The 19,667-nt window shown below is 30.8% G+C and overlaps 1 protein-coding gene across 3 annotated transcripts; it reads left to right on the top strand.

Annotated features, from left to right (window-relative positions):
- Window positions 1-6,669: 6,669 nt before the first annotated feature.
- Window positions 6,670-12,265, top strand: LOC107619506 (uncharacterized). 3 transcript variants are annotated; one of them, XM_088497914.1, is made up of 7 exons: window positions 6,699-6,974; window positions 7,073-7,119; window positions 7,517-7,676; window positions 7,791-7,980; window positions 8,668-8,838; window positions 8,925-9,187; window positions 10,853-12,265. In XM_088497914.1, the coding sequence occupies exons 1-5, from the start codon at window positions 6,833-6,835 to the stop codon at window positions 8,714-8,716; spliced, it is 588 nt and encodes a 195-aa protein (XP_088354040.1). In that variant the 5' UTR covers window positions 6,699-6,832; the 3' UTR covers window positions 8,717-8,838; window positions 8,925-9,187; window positions 10,853-12,265. The 3 variants fall into 3 exon arrangements, with proteins under 3 accessions (XP_088354038.1, XP_088354040.1, XP_088354039.1); XM_088497912.1 differs by lacking the exon at window positions 10,853-12,265 and having other exon boundaries at window positions 6,670-6,974; window positions 8,925-9,570; XM_088497913.1 differs by lacking the exon at window positions 10,853-12,265 and having other exon boundaries at window positions 8,668-8,849; window positions 8,925-9,570.
- Window positions 12,266-19,667: the final 7,402 nt, after the last annotated feature.

Here is a 19,667-nt window from a genome sequence, read left to right as displayed (position 1 = left end):
ATGCAGCCCTTTTTGCTCTACCCTTCCAATTAAATGTGATTTATGAAATCAACTAAAAGTGGAGCCTCATTGCCTTTCATATATTCAACTGCTTATATTTCATCAATTTCGTGATAAACTGTTGTAAATTTTCCGCCAAAACCCTCAAATTAAAAGATGTTGGGAGAAGTTTTTAAGTTGATTAGCATTACTCAATGGAAAAAGAACGAGAAAAACGGGTGATATTTGCTTTAGTACTATGAGAAATCTCGAAAAAAATGTAGTAATACACAATTTTGATCACACTATAAACATGACCTCTATTGTTTATTTGATTAATCAATAAATCCAAAAGTCTCACTCTTATGACAAAGCAAGAGAATGTTTTAGTTCACATGAAGAAAAGATGGAAATTAATTAGGGACCTTAGTAAAAGTTTTACTAATGAGTAAAAAAATTACTCCAATAGCCATTGAATAAGTTTTTTTAAAACGAGAAAATTGATGAGATAAAAAAAATGAATAATTACCCTTAAATTAAAGTTTTAGGATTTGCACATGATAAAATTACAAAATTTAATGGTAATCACTATCAGAAAATAACTAACTATCCCGATGGATTTTACCGACAAATTTTAACAATTGAAATTATCGGCAAAATTTGCAACAGATTGTCCATCAATAAAAAAAGTAAGATGATGAATTTTTTTTATGAAATTCCAATGATAGAATAAAAAATCAGTGAATAATTTTATCGGTAAAAATTAAAACGCACGAAATTAAAAATAAATGTTGTGATAAGGGATGAATTAGATACTCATTAATATTTGAGCGGATTAGTTTCTCAATAAAAAAAGACTTCAATGAAGTTTGAAAAATCAAAACCTAATATGTGTATAAATAGAAGGTTAAATCTCCCTTAATAACACACGGAGAAATAACAATAATAAATACTTTTCTTTCTGTCTCTCTTTCTTTCTGTCTCTCTTTACATCGCAATAACATATAACATTCTCTTTTCTCTTCGTGAATTTTTTTAAATTACAATATACTAGTAAGTATATAAATTACTTATATTATAGCGAGATAATTATATTAGTGAATATTAATACTCCACTCTTTTATTTATACTTTTTTATTTTATATTATATCTTCCTTGTTTATTTATTTTACAACATGTTATCAGTACGAGACTCTGATCAAAATTTAGAAAGACTTAGATAATAAATTTTCATTATATCAAAATTCTCTCATCTTGAATTTAATGCTCTTGATATATCTGGAAACAACTACTTATCATGGATACTAGATGTTAAAATCTATCTTGATTTAATGGATCTTGGAGATACTATTAAGGCTGAAAATAATGCATCCCAGAAGGATAAAGCCAAAGCCATGATCTTCCTTCGTCGTCATCTTGACGAAAGATTGAAAAATGAATATCTCACATTAAAAGATCCTGCAGATCTGTGAAAAAATCTTGAAGAAAGGTATAATCATCAAAAGACATTGATACTTCCTCAAGTCCGATATGAATGGACGCACTTGTGTCTACAAGATTTTAAATCCATAAATGAATATAATTCAGCAATGTTTCAATCACCTCACGAATGAAATTATGTGGAAAAAAGATAACTGATAATGATATGTTAGAGAAAACTTTCTCGACCTTCCATGCCTCGAATGTGCTCCTGCAGCAGCAGTATCGAGAAAAATAATTTAAAAAATATTCTGAATTAATTTCTTGCCATCTTGTTACTGAACGTAACAATGTGTTGCTTTTAAAAAATTATGAAGTGCGTCCAGCTGACGCTGTTCCATTTCTTGAAACAAATGCAGCAAATCATAACCCCATAAGAGGTAAATGATAAGGTTTTGGCAACAAGAAAAATTATGGAAGGAAGAAAAATTATGTTCACAATAAAGGATCTCACTAGAAGTGGGATAAAGAAATAAACAATGGGCAAAATAAATAAATAGAGGATAAATATTTCCGTTGTGGTGGAAAGGGTCATTGGTCGCGTACTTGTCGTACCCCAAGACACCTAGTCGATCTTTATCAAGTATCTTTGAAAAAGGACGACAAAGGAAAGGAGACAAATTTTGTTTCAAATGATGCTGTTAAAAATTATACCACTCATTATGATGTATCTTATTTCTTTAAGGATTTTGAAGGAAATATTGGTCATTTGATCAATGATAAAAAAATTTAATATGTGGGTTTGTTAAATACTTATGTAAATAAATAAAATAAAATAAAAATTAAGTTTTATTCCCTATGTATTTGAATTTCAAGTATGATGTATATAAATAATATTTAATAAAATATTTTTGTTTCTAAATTTTAAAATTACTAAATGTGTCAAGTTCTAAAATAATAATAATAAAATTTTTAGTATATGATACTATGTATAGTATTTTTTAGAAAAACAATCAAGAAAATAATTTTACTGCACATATACTTCTACTCATTTTATTATTATTATTTGTCTTTGAAGAAAATGATAAGGACATATAATGAAGATGTTTGCCTTGCGGATAGTGCCAGTTCGCATACCATTCTCAAAAGTAATATATATTTTACACATCTTGTACCAAAAGAAGAATATGTTAATACTATTATTGGCTCAGGCAATGTGATAGAAGGCTCCAGAAGAGGAATAATATTTTTTCCGGAAGAACAAAATTCATAATAAATAATGCACTATTGTCTACTAAGTCTCTAAGAAACTTGTTGAGTTTTAAAGATATTCGCCAAAATGAGTATCATATTGAAACAATGAATGAGAAAAATCATGAGTACTTATGTATCACAACTCATGATTCAAATAAAAGGGTTACATTAGAAAAGTTACCATCACTTTCATCTGGATTATATTATACTAAAATTCGTGTAATTGAATCACATGCCATTGTAAACCTGAAGTGTACCAGCCCAAATAAATTCATAACTTGGCATGAGCGATTGAATCATCGGGGAACAACTATGATGTTGAGAATTATTGAAAACTTCCATGAACATTTACTAAAGAACCAGAAGATTCTTAAATCTAGTGAATTTTGTTGCATGTTCTCAAGGAAAGTTACTTTGAAGGCCATCACCAGTAAAGATTGGATTTGAGTCTCCTGAATTCCTAGAAAGGATTCACGGCGATATATATAGACCTATTCATCTATCATGTGGATCTTTTAGATATTTTATGGTCCTAATAGACGCATCTTCGAGATGATCACATGTGTGCTTATTGTCTTCTCGCAACCTGGCGTTTGTGAGATTATTTGCTCAAATTATTTGATTAAAAGCACAGTTTCTAGAAAATCTAATCAAAGCAATTCGTCTTAATAATGCTGGTGAATTTACTTCCCAAGCCTTTGATGCTTATTGTATGGCTAACAGAATAAGCGTTGAACATCTAGTAGCTCATGTTCACACACAAAATGAGTTAGTAGAATCACTTATAAAATACCTCCAATTAATTGTTAGACCCTTACTTGTGAGAACAAATCTCCCAACTTCGGTTTGGAGGTAGGCTATTTTACATGCCACAACACTTATTCGTTTGAGGCCAACAAATTACCATCAGTTCTCTCCTATGCAATTAACTTTTGGCCAACAGCCAAATGTTTTTCATTTAAGAATATTTGGGTGTACGATATATATTCCCATTGCACCACCTTCTCGCACTAAAATGGGGCCCAAAAGAAAATTAGAAATATATATTGAATATGATTCTCCCTCTATAGTTAGGTATCTCTGGAGATATATTTAAAGTCCAATTTACAGATTGTCATTCTGATGAATCAAAATTTTCAACATTAGAGGGATAGAATAAGTTTCCTAAAAAAGAAATTAATTAGAATGCATCATCCTTGATACATTTAGATCCTCAATCAGGGTAATGTGAACTAAAAGTTCAAAAGATTATACATTTGCAAAGAATAGCAAATGAATTGCCTGATGCATTTTCTGATATGAAAAGGATAACTAAATCCTATATACCAGCTGAAAATTCTCCAATTCGAATTGATGTTCTAGTCAGACAAAGAGCCACCGAAATAAATTCACGTCAGAAGCGTGTTAGGCCTGTCGCTTCCAAAGACAAAAATTCTCAAAAAAGAAAAAAGGTAAATACTATTTCTATTGAAAAAGATAAAGACATAGTAAAGACTCATGCAGTTGTCCCAAATTCTAATATAGTTTCGACGCCAAAAGACATTCAAGTACCTGAAAATTGCGAAAATGACGAGATCTCTATAAATTGTGTCTTTACAAGAGAAAAATGGGACCGAAATAAGACAATTGTCAATGAAATATTTGCATAGAATGTGGCACTAAATGTCATGTATGAAAGTAAGGATCTTGAGCCAAGAACAGTCGAAGAATGTCGATAAAGAAATGATTGGCCAAAATGGGAAGAATCTATGAAGGCTGAGTTAGACTCACTTGCAAAACGTGAAGTCTTTGGACCTGTAGTCCGTACACCAGAAGATGTAAAACCTGTTGGATACAGATGGGTATTTGTGAGAAAATGAAATAAGAAAAATGAAATTGTACGCTACAAAGCTCGACTTGCGGTATAAGGTTTTTCATAAAGACCTTGTATAGATTATGAAGAAACATATTCTCCTGTAGTGGATGCAATAATATTGCATTATTTGGTCAGTTTATCCGCATAACATAAACTACATATGCATTTAATGGATGTGGTAACAGTCTACTTATACAGATCATTAGATCGTGATATCTATATGAAAATTCCTGAAGGATTAAAGATATCTAAATCGTCCAATGAATATCCACAGGGGTTATACTCAATCAAATTGCAAGATCTTTATATGGTCGAAAGCAATCTGGAAAAATGTGGTACAATCGTCTTACAGAGTATCTAGCCAAAAACGGATTAAAGAATGATGATATCTGCCCATGTGTTTTCATAAAGAAATTTGCGTCTGACTTCATTATAATTGCTGTATACGTTGATGATTTAAATATCATTGGAACCCCTGAAGAGATTTTAACGATATAAAAGTTCTAAAATAAGAGTTTGAGATAAAAGATCTTGGAAAGACTAAATTTTGTCTCGGCTTGCAGATCGAGCATACAAAAAATGGAATTTTTATTCATCAAACAACATACACAGAAAAGATTTTGAAGAGATTTTATATGGATAAGTCACATCCCTTGAGTACCCCAATGATCGTAAGGTCTTTAGATGTGGAAAATGATCAATTCCGTCCTAAAGAAAAAAAAATGAAGATATCCTTGGTCCTTAAGTACCATATCTTAGTGTCATTGGGGCACTAATGTATCTTGCTAATAATACACGACCTGATATATCATTTACTGTGAATTTATTAGCAAGGTATAGTTCCTCTCCAACCAAAAGACATTGGAATGGAATCAAACAAATCTTTCGATATCTTCATGGGATGGTTGATATGAGATTGTTCTATCCATATGGATCCAAGTCACAAATAGTTGGCTATGCAGATGCAGGATACTTGTTTGATCCACACAAAGGAAGATCTCAAACAGAATACTTATTCACATGTGGTGATACAGCTATATCATGGAGGTCAACGAAACAGACGATAGCAGCATCTTCTAATCATGCTAAATTACTAGCGATACATGAAGCAAGTCGCGAGTGTTTTTGACTCTGGAGTTTGATCCAATATATTCTATCATCATGTAGACTGATTGATCATAAGATAGCTCCAGCTGTCCTGTTTGAAAATAATACAGCACGCATTGCGCAATTTAAAGGCGGATACATCAAAAAAGCATATTTCTCCCAAATTCTTCTTCATTCATGTTCTTCAAATCAAGGAACAATTGATGTGCAACAGATCCGCTCAAGCGATAATCTGGCAGATCTATTTACAAAGTCACTTTTAAAATCCTCATTTGAAAGATTGGTATATCAGATTGGGATGCGTCTATTCCGAGACATTAAATAATGTTGACAAGAGGGGGAGACTGTACTCTTTTTTTCTTGGTCAGGTTTTTGTCCTTAATGGATTTTTCTTGACAAAGTTTTTAACAAACTAGTCATAATCTCAAAGAGTATTGTACTCTTTTTTTTCATTAATTTTTTTTTCATGGGATTTTTTTACTAAAATTTTAACGAGGTATAATTTTAAATGGTCATCCAAAGAAAACTGTTGTGATAAGGGATGAGTTGGATGTCCATTAATCCTTGGACGGCTCAGTTTCTCAATGAAAGAAGGCTTTAATGAAATTTGAAAAATCAAAGTCTAATATGTGTATAGTTAATAACACACAGAAAAATAATAATAACAAATACTTTTCCCTCTTACTTTACATTGCAATAACATATAAAATTTTCTTTTCTTTCTGTAGATTTTTTTAAATTACAATATACTAACAAATATATAAATTACTTATAGAGTTATGCTATGAGTACACCAAAATTAATCATCAAAATTAGCCACCAGTATAAAATACATACTGAAATATAAATATACATTAAAAATAAATTAAACTACACATATATTTATACACAAATACATTAATAACTGATTCTAGTATCTGATTTTAATATATAAATAATATTTTTATTACTTATATTATAATAAGACAAGATAATTATATTAGTAAATATCAATATTCTCCCCATCTATTTATTCTTCTTTATTTTATATTATATCTTCTTTGTTTATTTATTCTAAACAATAAAGTAATTTTTGGAAGTTAAAAAAAGAAAGGGTTCAGTTTTCCTTTTCGACGCGATGGTTTGTCATTTAAGACGAGGAAGGTAGCGGCGGACGGGGAGTACAACAAACGCAGAGAATGGCGGAGGATGGCGGAGCAGCCACAATAACTGGAAGGAATGAACACAAAGAAAGAGAAGAAAGAGATGTCTCCATGGGAGCAGCACTCGGCGGTGATCAAGCTTCCCCGGTTCGACTACAGCGCCCCCTCCTCTCTCCTTCATGGCTCCCATTCGGGCTTTCTTATCACTTGTACTATCAGTCAGTTACTTCCTTCTCTTCTCTTCTTTCTCCATTTTCCCACTGTTCAGTTAGCTCTCTTTTCTATATATATACCAATTTGGAATCATGTTTTACAGAACGGGAGAAAAGCGCTACCAAGGAAGCAATCTCTATACTCCACAAGGTTCCCCCTTTCTTTACCCTCTTCTCTTCACCGTTATTATTCTCATGTTTTAATGTTAAATGCTATTAATAATCAAAAGAAAATGCTACATGCACACACAAAAAGTCATTATTTGTGTAAATTTATACACGTTGATTCATATTTTTTTCTAACTAAATAATTAACTACTGGAATAATCAGCCATAGTAGAATAATCAAACTTTTTTTTAGTAGTATAATAAAAAAAAAATTTGAGATTTCAAATACAGATTTCTATACGCAGTGGCGGATTGGTGACTGATTTTTTATGTAAACTTAGCATGATTGGTTAGCAAATAATGATTCTCTGTACAATTCATTCATTAGAGAGATTGGAGTATATTAATGCACAAACAAGATCTTCTAACTTTTCATACAGTTTGCCAGGCCCTTCAGCAAGGGTTCTTATAACAGTTTGAACGACCTTGAAGATGATAATGCTTCTAAGAAAAGAAGGGTATGCACAGAAGATGATGCTGAGGAGTGTTTGGACAACAAGGAAAAGGAAACAGCCTCTGCCACTGCTAACTCTGGAGATGGTATTGAGTATATATAGTTGGACCTTCTTTTTTATGTCTTCCAGTTTTGGGAGGGAGAAGAAGGTAGTGTTTTTGGTTTGTTGAACTGAAAATTCATGGCCTCAATGGTGGCAGGTAAGCTTTTAAGTGGGAGCGGTAATAGAGCAGAGACAGACGCCGAAGGAGTTCCTGGTCTTTCCCTGGTTAAGCTTACAAGGAGTGGTTTGCTTCTCTTTACATTTCCGGAGGACGCATTGCCGGACACTGTTGATATTGTGTCAAATATCATTCAAGCTTATGAATCTGGGAGTGTTAAATCGCCAGCGTAAGTAAATTTGCTTATGCTTTTAGTGTTAGTTCAAAATGTCGTGTTCATGGTTCTAGGAAGTAAATGGTGGTGTGGATTTATGCCATTCCCTCCTGGCCATGGAAGAAAATGAAGACGTATTTCTTGAAGAAAAGTTGAGCCAAGATTTTTGTTCAAGAAAACACTGATACATTTGTTCAGCCTTCAAGCCCTAACAACCATTGATGCAGTAACTTTAAGCTTTTGAAACGATTGATAAAAATGTGGAATTGCATATCTTGCTTCTAATTTTTGTTGAGTGGGCATATTAGGTTTGCGAACGGAGACTAGAAAAGTCTTTTAGTGAGTGATTTCAGTTCACGTCTTTTCTGGCACTAATGGTGAGCAAATTTTCTCTGCGGCTGGTGCCGTCGCATTTTCCCAATCCAGGCTACCTGTGGTTTAAATGAAAAAGAGCTGCAAGAAGTAGTATCAATGCTAGTTAAAAAGTTTGTGGATGATAAACAGAACATACTTGAACGACCTGTAAAGGTGCAATACAATATTACCTTTCTGATGCAAATGAGCCTCACCTCATGATAAGTCCTGTACTCATCAACAAGTCTTGATATTTGTAGATGAATTAAAATCTTAAACCAATCTCATACGATATAAGTTTTAGACAATCAAAGTCCATGTTTAGCAGTATTGTATTTTATTCTGTAGTTTTCTGTTGGGTACAACCGAAGAGGAATTGAAGAGACGAAGTCTGTGAAAGAAAAATCATAGGATTCCAATGCATTCAGTTTGCTAGACCGCAATAAGTGCTTTGGCATAGTGGCTTCTGCAGTCAATGGTGTGGTGGGAGATTCAGTAGTTGACCTCAGGACTCCAGAGGTAAACATGATGTACGCCCCCAAACATAGTCTAGCTTGTGCTACTCACATTTGTGCATACTCTCAGTATTGACTCTATTGTTGCAGCTGTGTGTTCTTGTCGAAGTGCTCCCCATTTCCGGAGTGCCAAACGGGTCGATAGTGGTTGCTGTCTCTGTCCTCCCTAGGAACCTTGTTAGTACGAAGCCTCGGCTCTGCGTCAGGGCCTTGAATTCAAATACAAAGGAAGGGTCTATGGCTGAATGAGAAGTGCTGGCGATTCTTTCAGATGGCTTATGCTGGAATACATGCCGCATCCCTTACGACTCTTTGATACAACTAAAAGCAGCCCCTCTCAAACTCGGCTGAAGGTATGAGCAATAGCCTAACAAATTATTCTGACTCTGTTAACAAGTAGAACCTGCTGTCAATTTTGCACCCATTTATAATGTGGCTATTATGTCAATTGAATGTGTTTTGTGAACAAAACTGAAACACAATGGAACCCTATTGTCTTGTGATACATGAGTGGGTTTATATGTTGTACTTCACCAATTTCAATATCTTATGGTATATTGACGAAACCAAAAATAGTTTGCATTTGATATAGAATTTTCTGATATGCATGATGTATAGTCAATTTAGTAGTCCAGGTGTAATTAAACCATGTTAGAAATCTTATTTCTTACAAGCTGAGGTCCATAAATTTGACAATTAATGTGGTAATAAGCATGTCATGCAGTATATATTTGTTTATTACTTTGTTTAATTGCATAATCCGTAAGTTAATTGTTACCGTTATGCTACATGCTCCAACTACTAAGTCTAACAAAGTTGGTCCAAACTCAACGAAAATTAGTTTCATTAGTGAAAGTGTGAATACACGCTCCAACTACATTGAACATTCCCACGCTCCTCCTCATTTGTGTATTTCCTCCTCATCGTCGTTCTTTTATTGCTACTGTTGCCGCTGCGTTTTTTTTCTTTTCCTTTTCCCCTTCCTAGTGATTTTGCAGCATTATGTGTTTCTTTTTCTTTTTGTTTGATTTTTTCTTTTTTTATTCTTGTTAAGAGAGTAAAACCAGAAGAATCATGAGAAGGTAAAACAAAAAGAAGATGAACAAGAAAAGAAGATAATGATGAAAAAGAATGAGGAGGAGATGTTATGAGTTATGCAGAATATATTAGCTAGATTTAAAATTTATATGCATGTGTTTTTGTGATTGATTGAATCTTGTTTGTGTGCTTGTTGTGAACTGAATTTGTTTGTGTATCATCATCATTAAGTAATTTCATTGCATTCTGGATTTAGATAAGGTGCATTTGGTTTGTGCTTGTTTTGAACTGAGTTTGTTTGTGTGTCGTCATCATTAAGTAACTCGGTGCATTCTGGATTTAAATAAGGTGCATTTGGTCTCATTGAATTGGATTTGATGTAATTAGTTCATGTAAGTTAATTATAGTATTTTTGGTGTCATTTAAGCCATATTAATGACTTTTTTGGATTTAAAATTTACATGCATGTATTTTTGTGGATGATTGAATCTAGTTTGTGTGTTTGTTTTAAGTTGAATTTGTTTGTGTGTCATCATTATTAAGTAATTTCGGTACATTATGGATTTAAATAAGTTGCACTTGGTCTTTTTTTTTAACTGAGTTTGTTTGTGTGTTGTCATCGTTAAGTAATTTCGGTGCATTCTGAATTTAAATAAGGTGCGCTTGGTTTCATTGACTTGGATTTGGTTAATTAGTTCATGCAAGATAATTGTAGTACTTCTGGTGTCATTATTGATGACTTTTCTGGATTTAAAATTTACCTGCATGTATTTTTGTGGATGATTGAATTGAATCTAGTTTGTGTACTTATTTTGAACTGAGTTTGCTTGTATGTCGTCATTATTAAGTAATTTCGGTGCATTCTAGATTTAAGGTGCATTTGGTTTGTGCTTGTTTTGAACTGAGTTTGTTTGTGTGTCATCATCATTAAGTAATTTCAGTGCATTCTGAATTTGAACTGTTCTACGTATAAAATGAAGACGACGATGATGACAATAACAATAACAATGATGATGATAGAGGAGGAAAAAGAAAAGAAGGAGGATATCAAAGAAATTCATATGAGAAAAGGAAGAGGAGGAGATGGAAATGGAGGTGGTGGTGTGGTGGTAGTGACGACGATGATAATGAAAGAGAATGAGAAGGAAAAGGAGAAGAAGCTGGAAAACAAATAATTTAGTTGGACTTAGTTAAGTATTTTACTTAATGGTAAAGTTTTAATTTAATTGTTATGTATATCTACTGTTTTCATATGGAAACACGCAATATAAGCGACTTAATAATAATGTGAATCTGGTTTTGAAAAATGAGAGAAACAATAAACATTATGTTTTGTAACTTGTAAGTTACAACTATAGCATATTAGCATCATGGAATTTTGATTGATTTAAAAATTAATATATAATATTTGAATTTGTAAGCGGAGAGTTGCCTTATCTTTTATCAAAATCCACTCTATTTTTATTCTTCCAAATTACCAGAGAGAAACTGAATTATCATATCAACATATGCAAGTATTACAGCATAGGATTCAACTGGTTTGCATTTTTCTCATATCAACTGTATTCTCTATTTTATTGGAAACCACATAGATTTAACACAAGGAATAGCAGTCTCACAAGGGATGTGTGAACAAGGAAGATCAGAGATGATTTCGACAATAATGCAAAACCCCCTAAAAATTACCATGCATCAAAACACACAAGATTTCTCAATATTAAATGATATTATTATCAAGGACCAAAACTACATGGTCCATTTATTTTCGCCTCAATATCTAACATCAAACCATATTCAGCAATAAACAAGCAAATCATATTCCTTCGGCTTAGTCAGTGGCTCTAGGAATGATCTCAATCTTGTCACCAAGCTCAACCTGTTGCCACTCCATGGATCTATCACGTTCCATCACTCGGCCATGGTGAAGAATGTGGCACCCATCCTTAACTACAGGAGTAATATTCTCTCAGAAATTCTGCAGATTTTCACTCAACTTGCGAAGCATATCTCCAGCAGTGACTCGAACATTAAACTTGAAGCTTGGAATATTCCTGGATGAAACCAGCACTGAGAAAGTCTCTGCTGCAGGATCGGTGGTGCTACTGCTACCACCTCGAACCTTAACCACCATGTTTGCATACACACTACCTGGCACCAACGCGAAGATCACCTGAATGCGAGAGTGTTCAGCGATGCCATATGACTCCAAGACCTGATCATGTTCAAGGATCTGCATGTTGAACAACAGATGTTGGTCTGAAATGGGAAGCGTAAGAAGCGTTTGCAGCCTCTCCTTGAATTTTAGGACCGTGCATTTGAGGTCAACTTCCATGAACAATGGCGTTGGCTTCATTTTCGCCGAAGACACCAATGTGAAAACCGCGACAATGCAAGAAAGGAGAACTTCGTAATTTATAGTGTAGAGTGAAAATCCTAACCTTTTTTCGTGCAAAGTAGTTTCAAACGTATTTTGGTAACACCATAAATGTATAATCTCATTGTGGATTTGAATTTAATAGACTACATAAATGATGAATTGACTTGAAAAATGAGTAAATGATGAACGAGAATTGTAATTCATCTTTATAATTAGGGTTTTGCTAACTTGTGTTCTAAGGATACCTGTTAAGATTATAAATTGAAAAAGTTTTTATTTTTAAGTTTGCAATGCATTTGTTTTACATTTTTTAAAAAAATTTAAAAACTTTCGCTAATTGTAGTCTTATATGAGCTCTAAGAGCACATGTTAGCTAAATTTTTTTTTATTATTCTAATACTTAATATATGTTATTTTTTAAAACAAAAAATATAAAAAATATTCAACACTTTTTTTATTTAGAAGTTAACAAAATTTAAGAAAATAAGCCAGGATTCTCGATTATTTTTCGGGAAAAGATAACCAAGTATTAAATGAGTCGACGTTAAACAGTGAAAAAGAATATAAAATAGAAGTTTATTCAATAACCAACAAATCTTTAGCCAATATACAGCCAACATTGGGTGCAAAGCATAGTTGTTAGAATTGAATCAGTAATGGAACCAGTCAAACTATTGGTTAACTGGTTAATTAGTTCAACTGGTGAGTCACTGTTTGAACCGATCTCAAATAAATAAAAAATATAAAATAGTCAGAAATAATATGGAACAGCAACAATATAAAAGTAGCAGGAATCCTAAATTCACAGAACATATTCCCTATCCAACAATATAAAATTATAAATTCACAACAACAATATAGCACAACAACAAAAACAACCATATACACCAATAATGAGAAAAAAAAAAAACAATCCACTATAAAACCTATATATTACACTACCAACAAAAACGTCATTTGGGGAGGTGTACCAAAAAAAAAAATCATTTTGAACTGGCTAGATTATTTAAAATTGTCGGTTCACCGATTTTAGACAAAATCGACCGATTCAAATAGATTTTCGCTGGTTCTTTTTCTTTTATGGTCAGATACCTCAACCGAACCAATTTTGTGATTACTTAGTCAGTTTTTTAGTCCAAACAACGGTTCGGTCCGATTCTGACACCCATGGTGCGAAGTATGGATAATGTTATAGTAAGAGTGTTTTTTAATGAAAAGCCAAAATTGTTCCTTTTTCAATAGAGCAAAAAAACAAAGACATTATGTCCAATGTAAACCATAAAAAAGTTAGTTACAATTTTTAATGTTCACAAAAAATTTCTTGCAAAATATAATGAATCATATGTGAAGACGTATTTTTGTAAAACTTTAAATGCATAATTTTATTATGGATTTGAATTTAATAAAAACAGGAATGATGAATTGACTCCAAAAAATTGAGCAAATAATAATTGAGAATTGTAATTCATCTTTCTAATTATCATTAGAATACTTAATTAAAAATTATTAATTATATATTTTTTTATTTAAAAGTTTAGAAAATAATTAAGAGATCAAATTAAGATTTTTGGTAATTTTTCAGAAAAAGATAACCAAACATTAAATGAGAATAAACATAAAAAAAAGACATTAAATGAGAGTCAATGTCAAATAGTGAAAAATATAAAATAAAATTTTATTAGACGACCAATATTTAAAAAAAAATGCAATTTGTACACGAAAATCAACAATTAAAATTAGTCACCAATATATTTGTGTATAAATACATATGGTTTAATTTATTTTCATTGTATATTTGTTTCTTACATGTATTTTATACTAGTGGTTGACTTAGTGACTGATTTTGGTGTACATGTTGCATAATCAAACTTTTTTAGTGGATGTATAACCAACATTGGGTGCAAAATATGCGTAATGTTATAATGAGAGGAAAACAAGCCAGGATTCTCGATCATTTTTCGGAAAAAGATAACCAAGCATTAAATGAGTCAACGTTAAACAGTGAAAAATAATATAAAATAGAAGTTTATTTGATGACCAACAAATCTTTAGCCAGAAAATTGGGTGCAAACTATAGTTGTTAGAACTGAATCAGTAATCGAACCAGTCAGACTATTGGTTAATTTGTTCAACTGGTGAGTCACTGGTTGAACTGGACGCACGTAAATAAAATATAAAATAGTCAGAAATAATATGGAAAAGCAACAATATAAAAGTAGCAGGTATCCTGAATTCACAGAACCTATCCCCTATCCAACAATATAAAATTAAAAATTCACAACAACAATATAGCACAACAACAAAAAAAACCATATACACCAATAATCCGAAAAAATAAACAATCCACTATTAAACCTATATATTACACTACCAACAAAAACGTCATTTGGGGTGGTGTACAAAAAAAAAGCATTTTGAACCGGTTAGATTATTTAAAATTGTTGGTTCACCAATTTTGGCCAAAATCGACCGATTCAAATCAATTCTCACTAGTTCTTTTTCTTTTACGGTCAGATACCTCAACTGAACCAATTTTGTGATTGCTTTCTCAGTTTTTTAGTCCGAACAAGCGGTTCGGTCCGATTCTGACAACCATGGTGCGAAGTATGGATAATATTGTAGTAAGAGTATTTTTTTAATGAAAAGCCAAAATTGATCCTTTTTCAATAGAGCAAAAAACCAAAGACATCATGTCCAATGTAAACCATAAAAAAGTTAGTTACAGTTTTTACTGTTCACAAAAAATTTCTTGCAAAATATAATGAATCATTTGTGAAGACGTGTTTTTGGAAAACTTTAAATGCATAATTTAATTGGGGATTTGAATTTAATAAAAAAACAAGAATGACAAATTGACTCCAAAAAATTGAGCAAATAATAATTGAGAATTGTAATTCATCTTTCTAATTATCATTTGAATACTTAATTAACAAAATATTAAATATATATTATTTTTTTATTTAAAAGTTTAGAAAATAATTAAGAGATCAGATTAAGATTTTTGGTAATTTTTCAAAAAAAGATAACCAAACATTAAATGAGAATAAAAAAAACACATTATTCAAGAGAGTCAATGTTAAATAGTGAAAAATATAAAATAAAATTTTATTAGACATCCAATATTTTTTTTAAAAATGCTATTTATACACGAAAATCAGTCATTAAAATAAGTTACCAATATATTTGTGCATAAATACATATGGTTTAATTTATTTTCAATATGTATTTGTATTATAACATGTATTTTATACTAGTGGCTGACTTAGTAACTGATTTTGGTGTACTTGTTGCATAGTCAAAAATTTTTAGTGGATGTATAACCAACATTGGGTGCAAAATATGCGTAATGTTATTATGAGAGGAAAATAAGCCAAGATTCTCGATCATTTTTCGGAAAAAGATAACCAAGCATTAAATGAGTCAACGTTAAACAGTGAAAAATAATATAAAATAGAAGTTTATTCGAAGACCAACAAATCTTTAGCCAGTATGTAGCCATTATTGGGTGCAAACTATAGTTATTAGAATTGAATCGGTAATCGAACCAGTCAGACTATTGGTTAATTGGTTCAACTGGTGAGTCACTAGTTAAACTTAACTCACGTAAATAAAAATATAAAATAGTCAGAAATAATATGGAAAAGCAACAATATAAAAGTATCAGGTATTCTAAATTCACAGAACCTATCCCCTATTCAACAATATAAAATGATAAATTCACAACAACAATATAGCACAACAATAAAAAAAACCATATACAGCAATAATCAGGAAAAAAAACACAATCCACTATTAAACCTATATATTACACTACCAACAAAAACGTCATTTGGGGAGGTGTACCAAAAAAAAATCATTTTGAACCGGCTAGATTATTTAAAATTGCCAAAATCAACCGATTCAAATCAATTCTCACTGGTTCTTTTTCTTTTACGGTCAGATACCTCAACTGAACCAATTTTGTGATTGCTTTGTCAGTTTTTTTGTCCGAACAAGGGGTTCGGTCCGATTCTGACAACCAAGGTGCGAAGTATGAATAATGTTATAGTAGGAGTGTTTTTTAATGAAAAGCCAAAATTGTTCTTTTTTCAATAGAGCGAAAAAACAAAGACATCATGCCCAATGTAAACCATAAAAATGTTAGTTACAATTTTTACTGTTCATAAAAAATTTCTTGCAAAAATATAATGAATCATGTGTGAAGACGTATTTTTATAAAACTTTAAATGCATAATTTTATTGTGGATTTGAATTTAACAAAAACAGGAATGATGAATTGACTCCAAAAAATTGAGCAAATAATAATTGAGAATTGTAATTCATTTTTCTAATTATCATTTCAATACTTAATTAACAAAATATTAAATATATATAACTTTTTATTTAAAAGTTTAGAAAACAATTAACAGATCAAATTAAGATTTCTGGTAATTTTTTAGAAAAAGATAACCAAACATTAAATGAGAATAAACATAAAAAAGACATTAAATGAGAGTTAATGTTAAATAGTGGAAAATATAAAATAAGATTTTATTAGACCACCAATATTTTTTAAAAAAATTCTATTTGTACACGAAAATCAGCCATTAAAATCAGTCAACAATGTATTTGTGTATAAATACTAATGCTTTAATTTATTTTCAATGTATATTTGTATTCTAACATGTATTTTATACCAGTGGTTGACTTAGTGACTGATTTTGGTGTACATGTTGCATAGTCAAACTTTTTTAGTGGATGTATAACCAACATTGGGTGCAAAATATGCGTAATGTTATAATGAGAGGAAAATAAACCAGGATTCTCGATCATTTTTTGGAAAAAAATAAACAAGCATTAAATGAGTCAACGTTAAACAGTGAAAAATAATATAAAATAGAAGTTTATTCGATGACCAACAAATCTTTAGCCAGTATATAGCCATTATTGGGTGCAAACTATAGTTGTTAGAACTGAATCGGTAATTAAACCAGTCAGACTATTGGTTAATTGGTTCAACTAGTGAGTCACTGATTAAACTGAACTCACGTAAATAAAAATATAAAATAGTCAGAAATAATATGGAAAAGCAATAATATAAAAGTAGCAGATATCCTAAATTCACATAACCTATCCCCTATCCAACAAAATAAAATTAAAAATTCACAACAACAATATAGCACAGCAACAAAAAAAACCATATACACCAATAATAAAAAAAATAAACAATCCACTATTAAACCTATCTATTACACTACCAACAAAAACGTCATTTGGGGTGGTGTACAAAAAAAAAGCATTTTGAACCGATTAGATTATTTAAAATTGTCGGTTCACCAATTTTGGCCAAAATCGACCAATTCAAATCAATTCTCACTGGTTCTTTTTCTTTTACGGTCAGATACCTCAACTGAATCAATTTTGTGATTGCTTTCTCAGTTTTTTAGTCCAAACAAGCGGTTTGGTTCGATTCTGACAACCATGGTGCGAAGTATGGATAATATTTTATTAAGAGTGTTTTTTAATGAAAAGCCAAAATCGTTCCTTTTTCAATAGAGCAAAAAAACAAAGACATCTTGTCCAATGTAAACCATAAAAAAGTTAGTTACAATTTTTACTGTTCACACAATTTCTTGCAAAATATAATGAATCATGTGCGAAGACGTATTTTTGTAAAACTTTAAATGCATAATTTTATTAGGGATTTGAATTTAATAAAAACAGGAATGATGAATTGACTCCAAAAAATTGAGCGAATAATAATTGAGAATTGTAATTCAACTTTCTAATTATCATTAGAATACTTAATTAACAAAATATTAAATGTATATTATTTTTTATTTAAAAGTTTAGAAAATAATTAAGAGATCAAATTAAGATTTCTTATCATTTTTCAGAAAAAGATAACAAAACATTAAATGAGAATAAACATAAAAAAAAGGCATTAAATGAGAGTAAATGTTAAATAGTGAAAAATATAAAATAAAATTTTATTAGACAACCAATATTTTTTTAAAAATACTATTTTTATACCAAAATCAGCCATTAAACTTAGTCAACAATGTACTTGTGTATAGATACATTTGTGGTTTATTTTATTTTGATTTGTATTTGTATTCTAACATGTATTTTATACTGGTAGCTGACTTAGTGATTGATTCTGATGTATACGTTGCATAGTCAAACTTTTTTTGTAGATCTATGACCAATACTATGTGCAAAATATAGGTAATGTTATAATGAAATGAAAATAAGCTAGGATTCTCGATTATTTTTTGAGAAAAGATAACCAAGCATTAAATGAGTCAACGTTAAACATGAAAAATAATATAAAATAGAAGTTTATTCGATGACCAACAAATCTTTAGCCAGTATATAGCCAACATTGGGTGTAAAGCATAGTTGTTAGAACTAAATCGGTAATCGAACCAGTCAGACTATTGGTTAATTAGTTCAACTGGTAAGTCTCTCACGTAAATAAAAAATATAAAATTGTCAGAAATAATATGGAACAACAACAATATAAAAGCATCAGGTATCCTAAATTCACAGAACCTATCCCCCATCCAACAATATAAAATTATAAATTCACAACAACAATATAGCACAACAACAAAAACAACATATACACCAATAATCAGAAAAAAAAAACGATCCACTATTAAACATATATATTATACTTCCAATAAAAACATCATTTGTGGAGGTGTACTAAAAAAACGCATTTTGAACTGGCTAGATTATTTAAAATTGTCGGTTCACTTATTTTGGCCAAAATCGACCGATTCAAAATCAATTCTCTCTAGTTCTTTTTCTTTTACATTCGGACACCTCACTGAACCGATTTTGTGATTAGTTTGTCAGTTTTTTAGTCCGATCGAGCAGATCGGTCCGATTCTGTCAACTATAGTACGAAGTATGGATAATGTTATGGTAAGGAGTGTTTTTTAATGAAAGGCCAAAATTGTTCCTTTTACAACAGAGCAAAAAAACAAAGACATCATGTCCAATGTAAACCATAAAAAAGTTTGATATAATTTTTACTATTCACAAAAAATTTCTTGCAAAATATAATGAATCATGTGTGAAGATGTATTTTTGTAAAACTTTAAATGCATAATTTTATTGGGGATTTGAATTTAATAAAAACATGAATGATGAATTGACTTCAAAAAATTGAGCAAATAATAATTGAGAATTGTAATTCATCTTTCTAATTATCATTAGAATACTTAATTAACAAAATTTTAAATATATATTATTTCTTTATTTAAAAGTTTAGAAAATAATTAAGAGATTAAATTAAGATTTTTGATCATTTTTCAGAAAAAGATAACCGAACATTAAATAAGAATAAACATAAGAAAAAGACATGAAATGAAAGTCAACGTTAAATAGTGAAAAATATAAAATAAAATTTTATTAGACGGCCAATATTT

Source organism: Arachis ipaensis, chromosome B9 (assembly GCF_059453495.1).
Source record: "Arachis ipaensis isolate K30076 ecotype BB chromosome B9, ASM5945349v1, whole genome shotgun sequence".
NCBI lineage: Eukaryota > Viridiplantae > Streptophyta > Magnoliopsida > Fabales > Fabaceae > Arachis > Arachis ipaensis.
The sequence above is the reverse complement of the archived record's forward strand: the minus strand, read 5'-3'. Positions and strand labels throughout refer to the sequence as shown.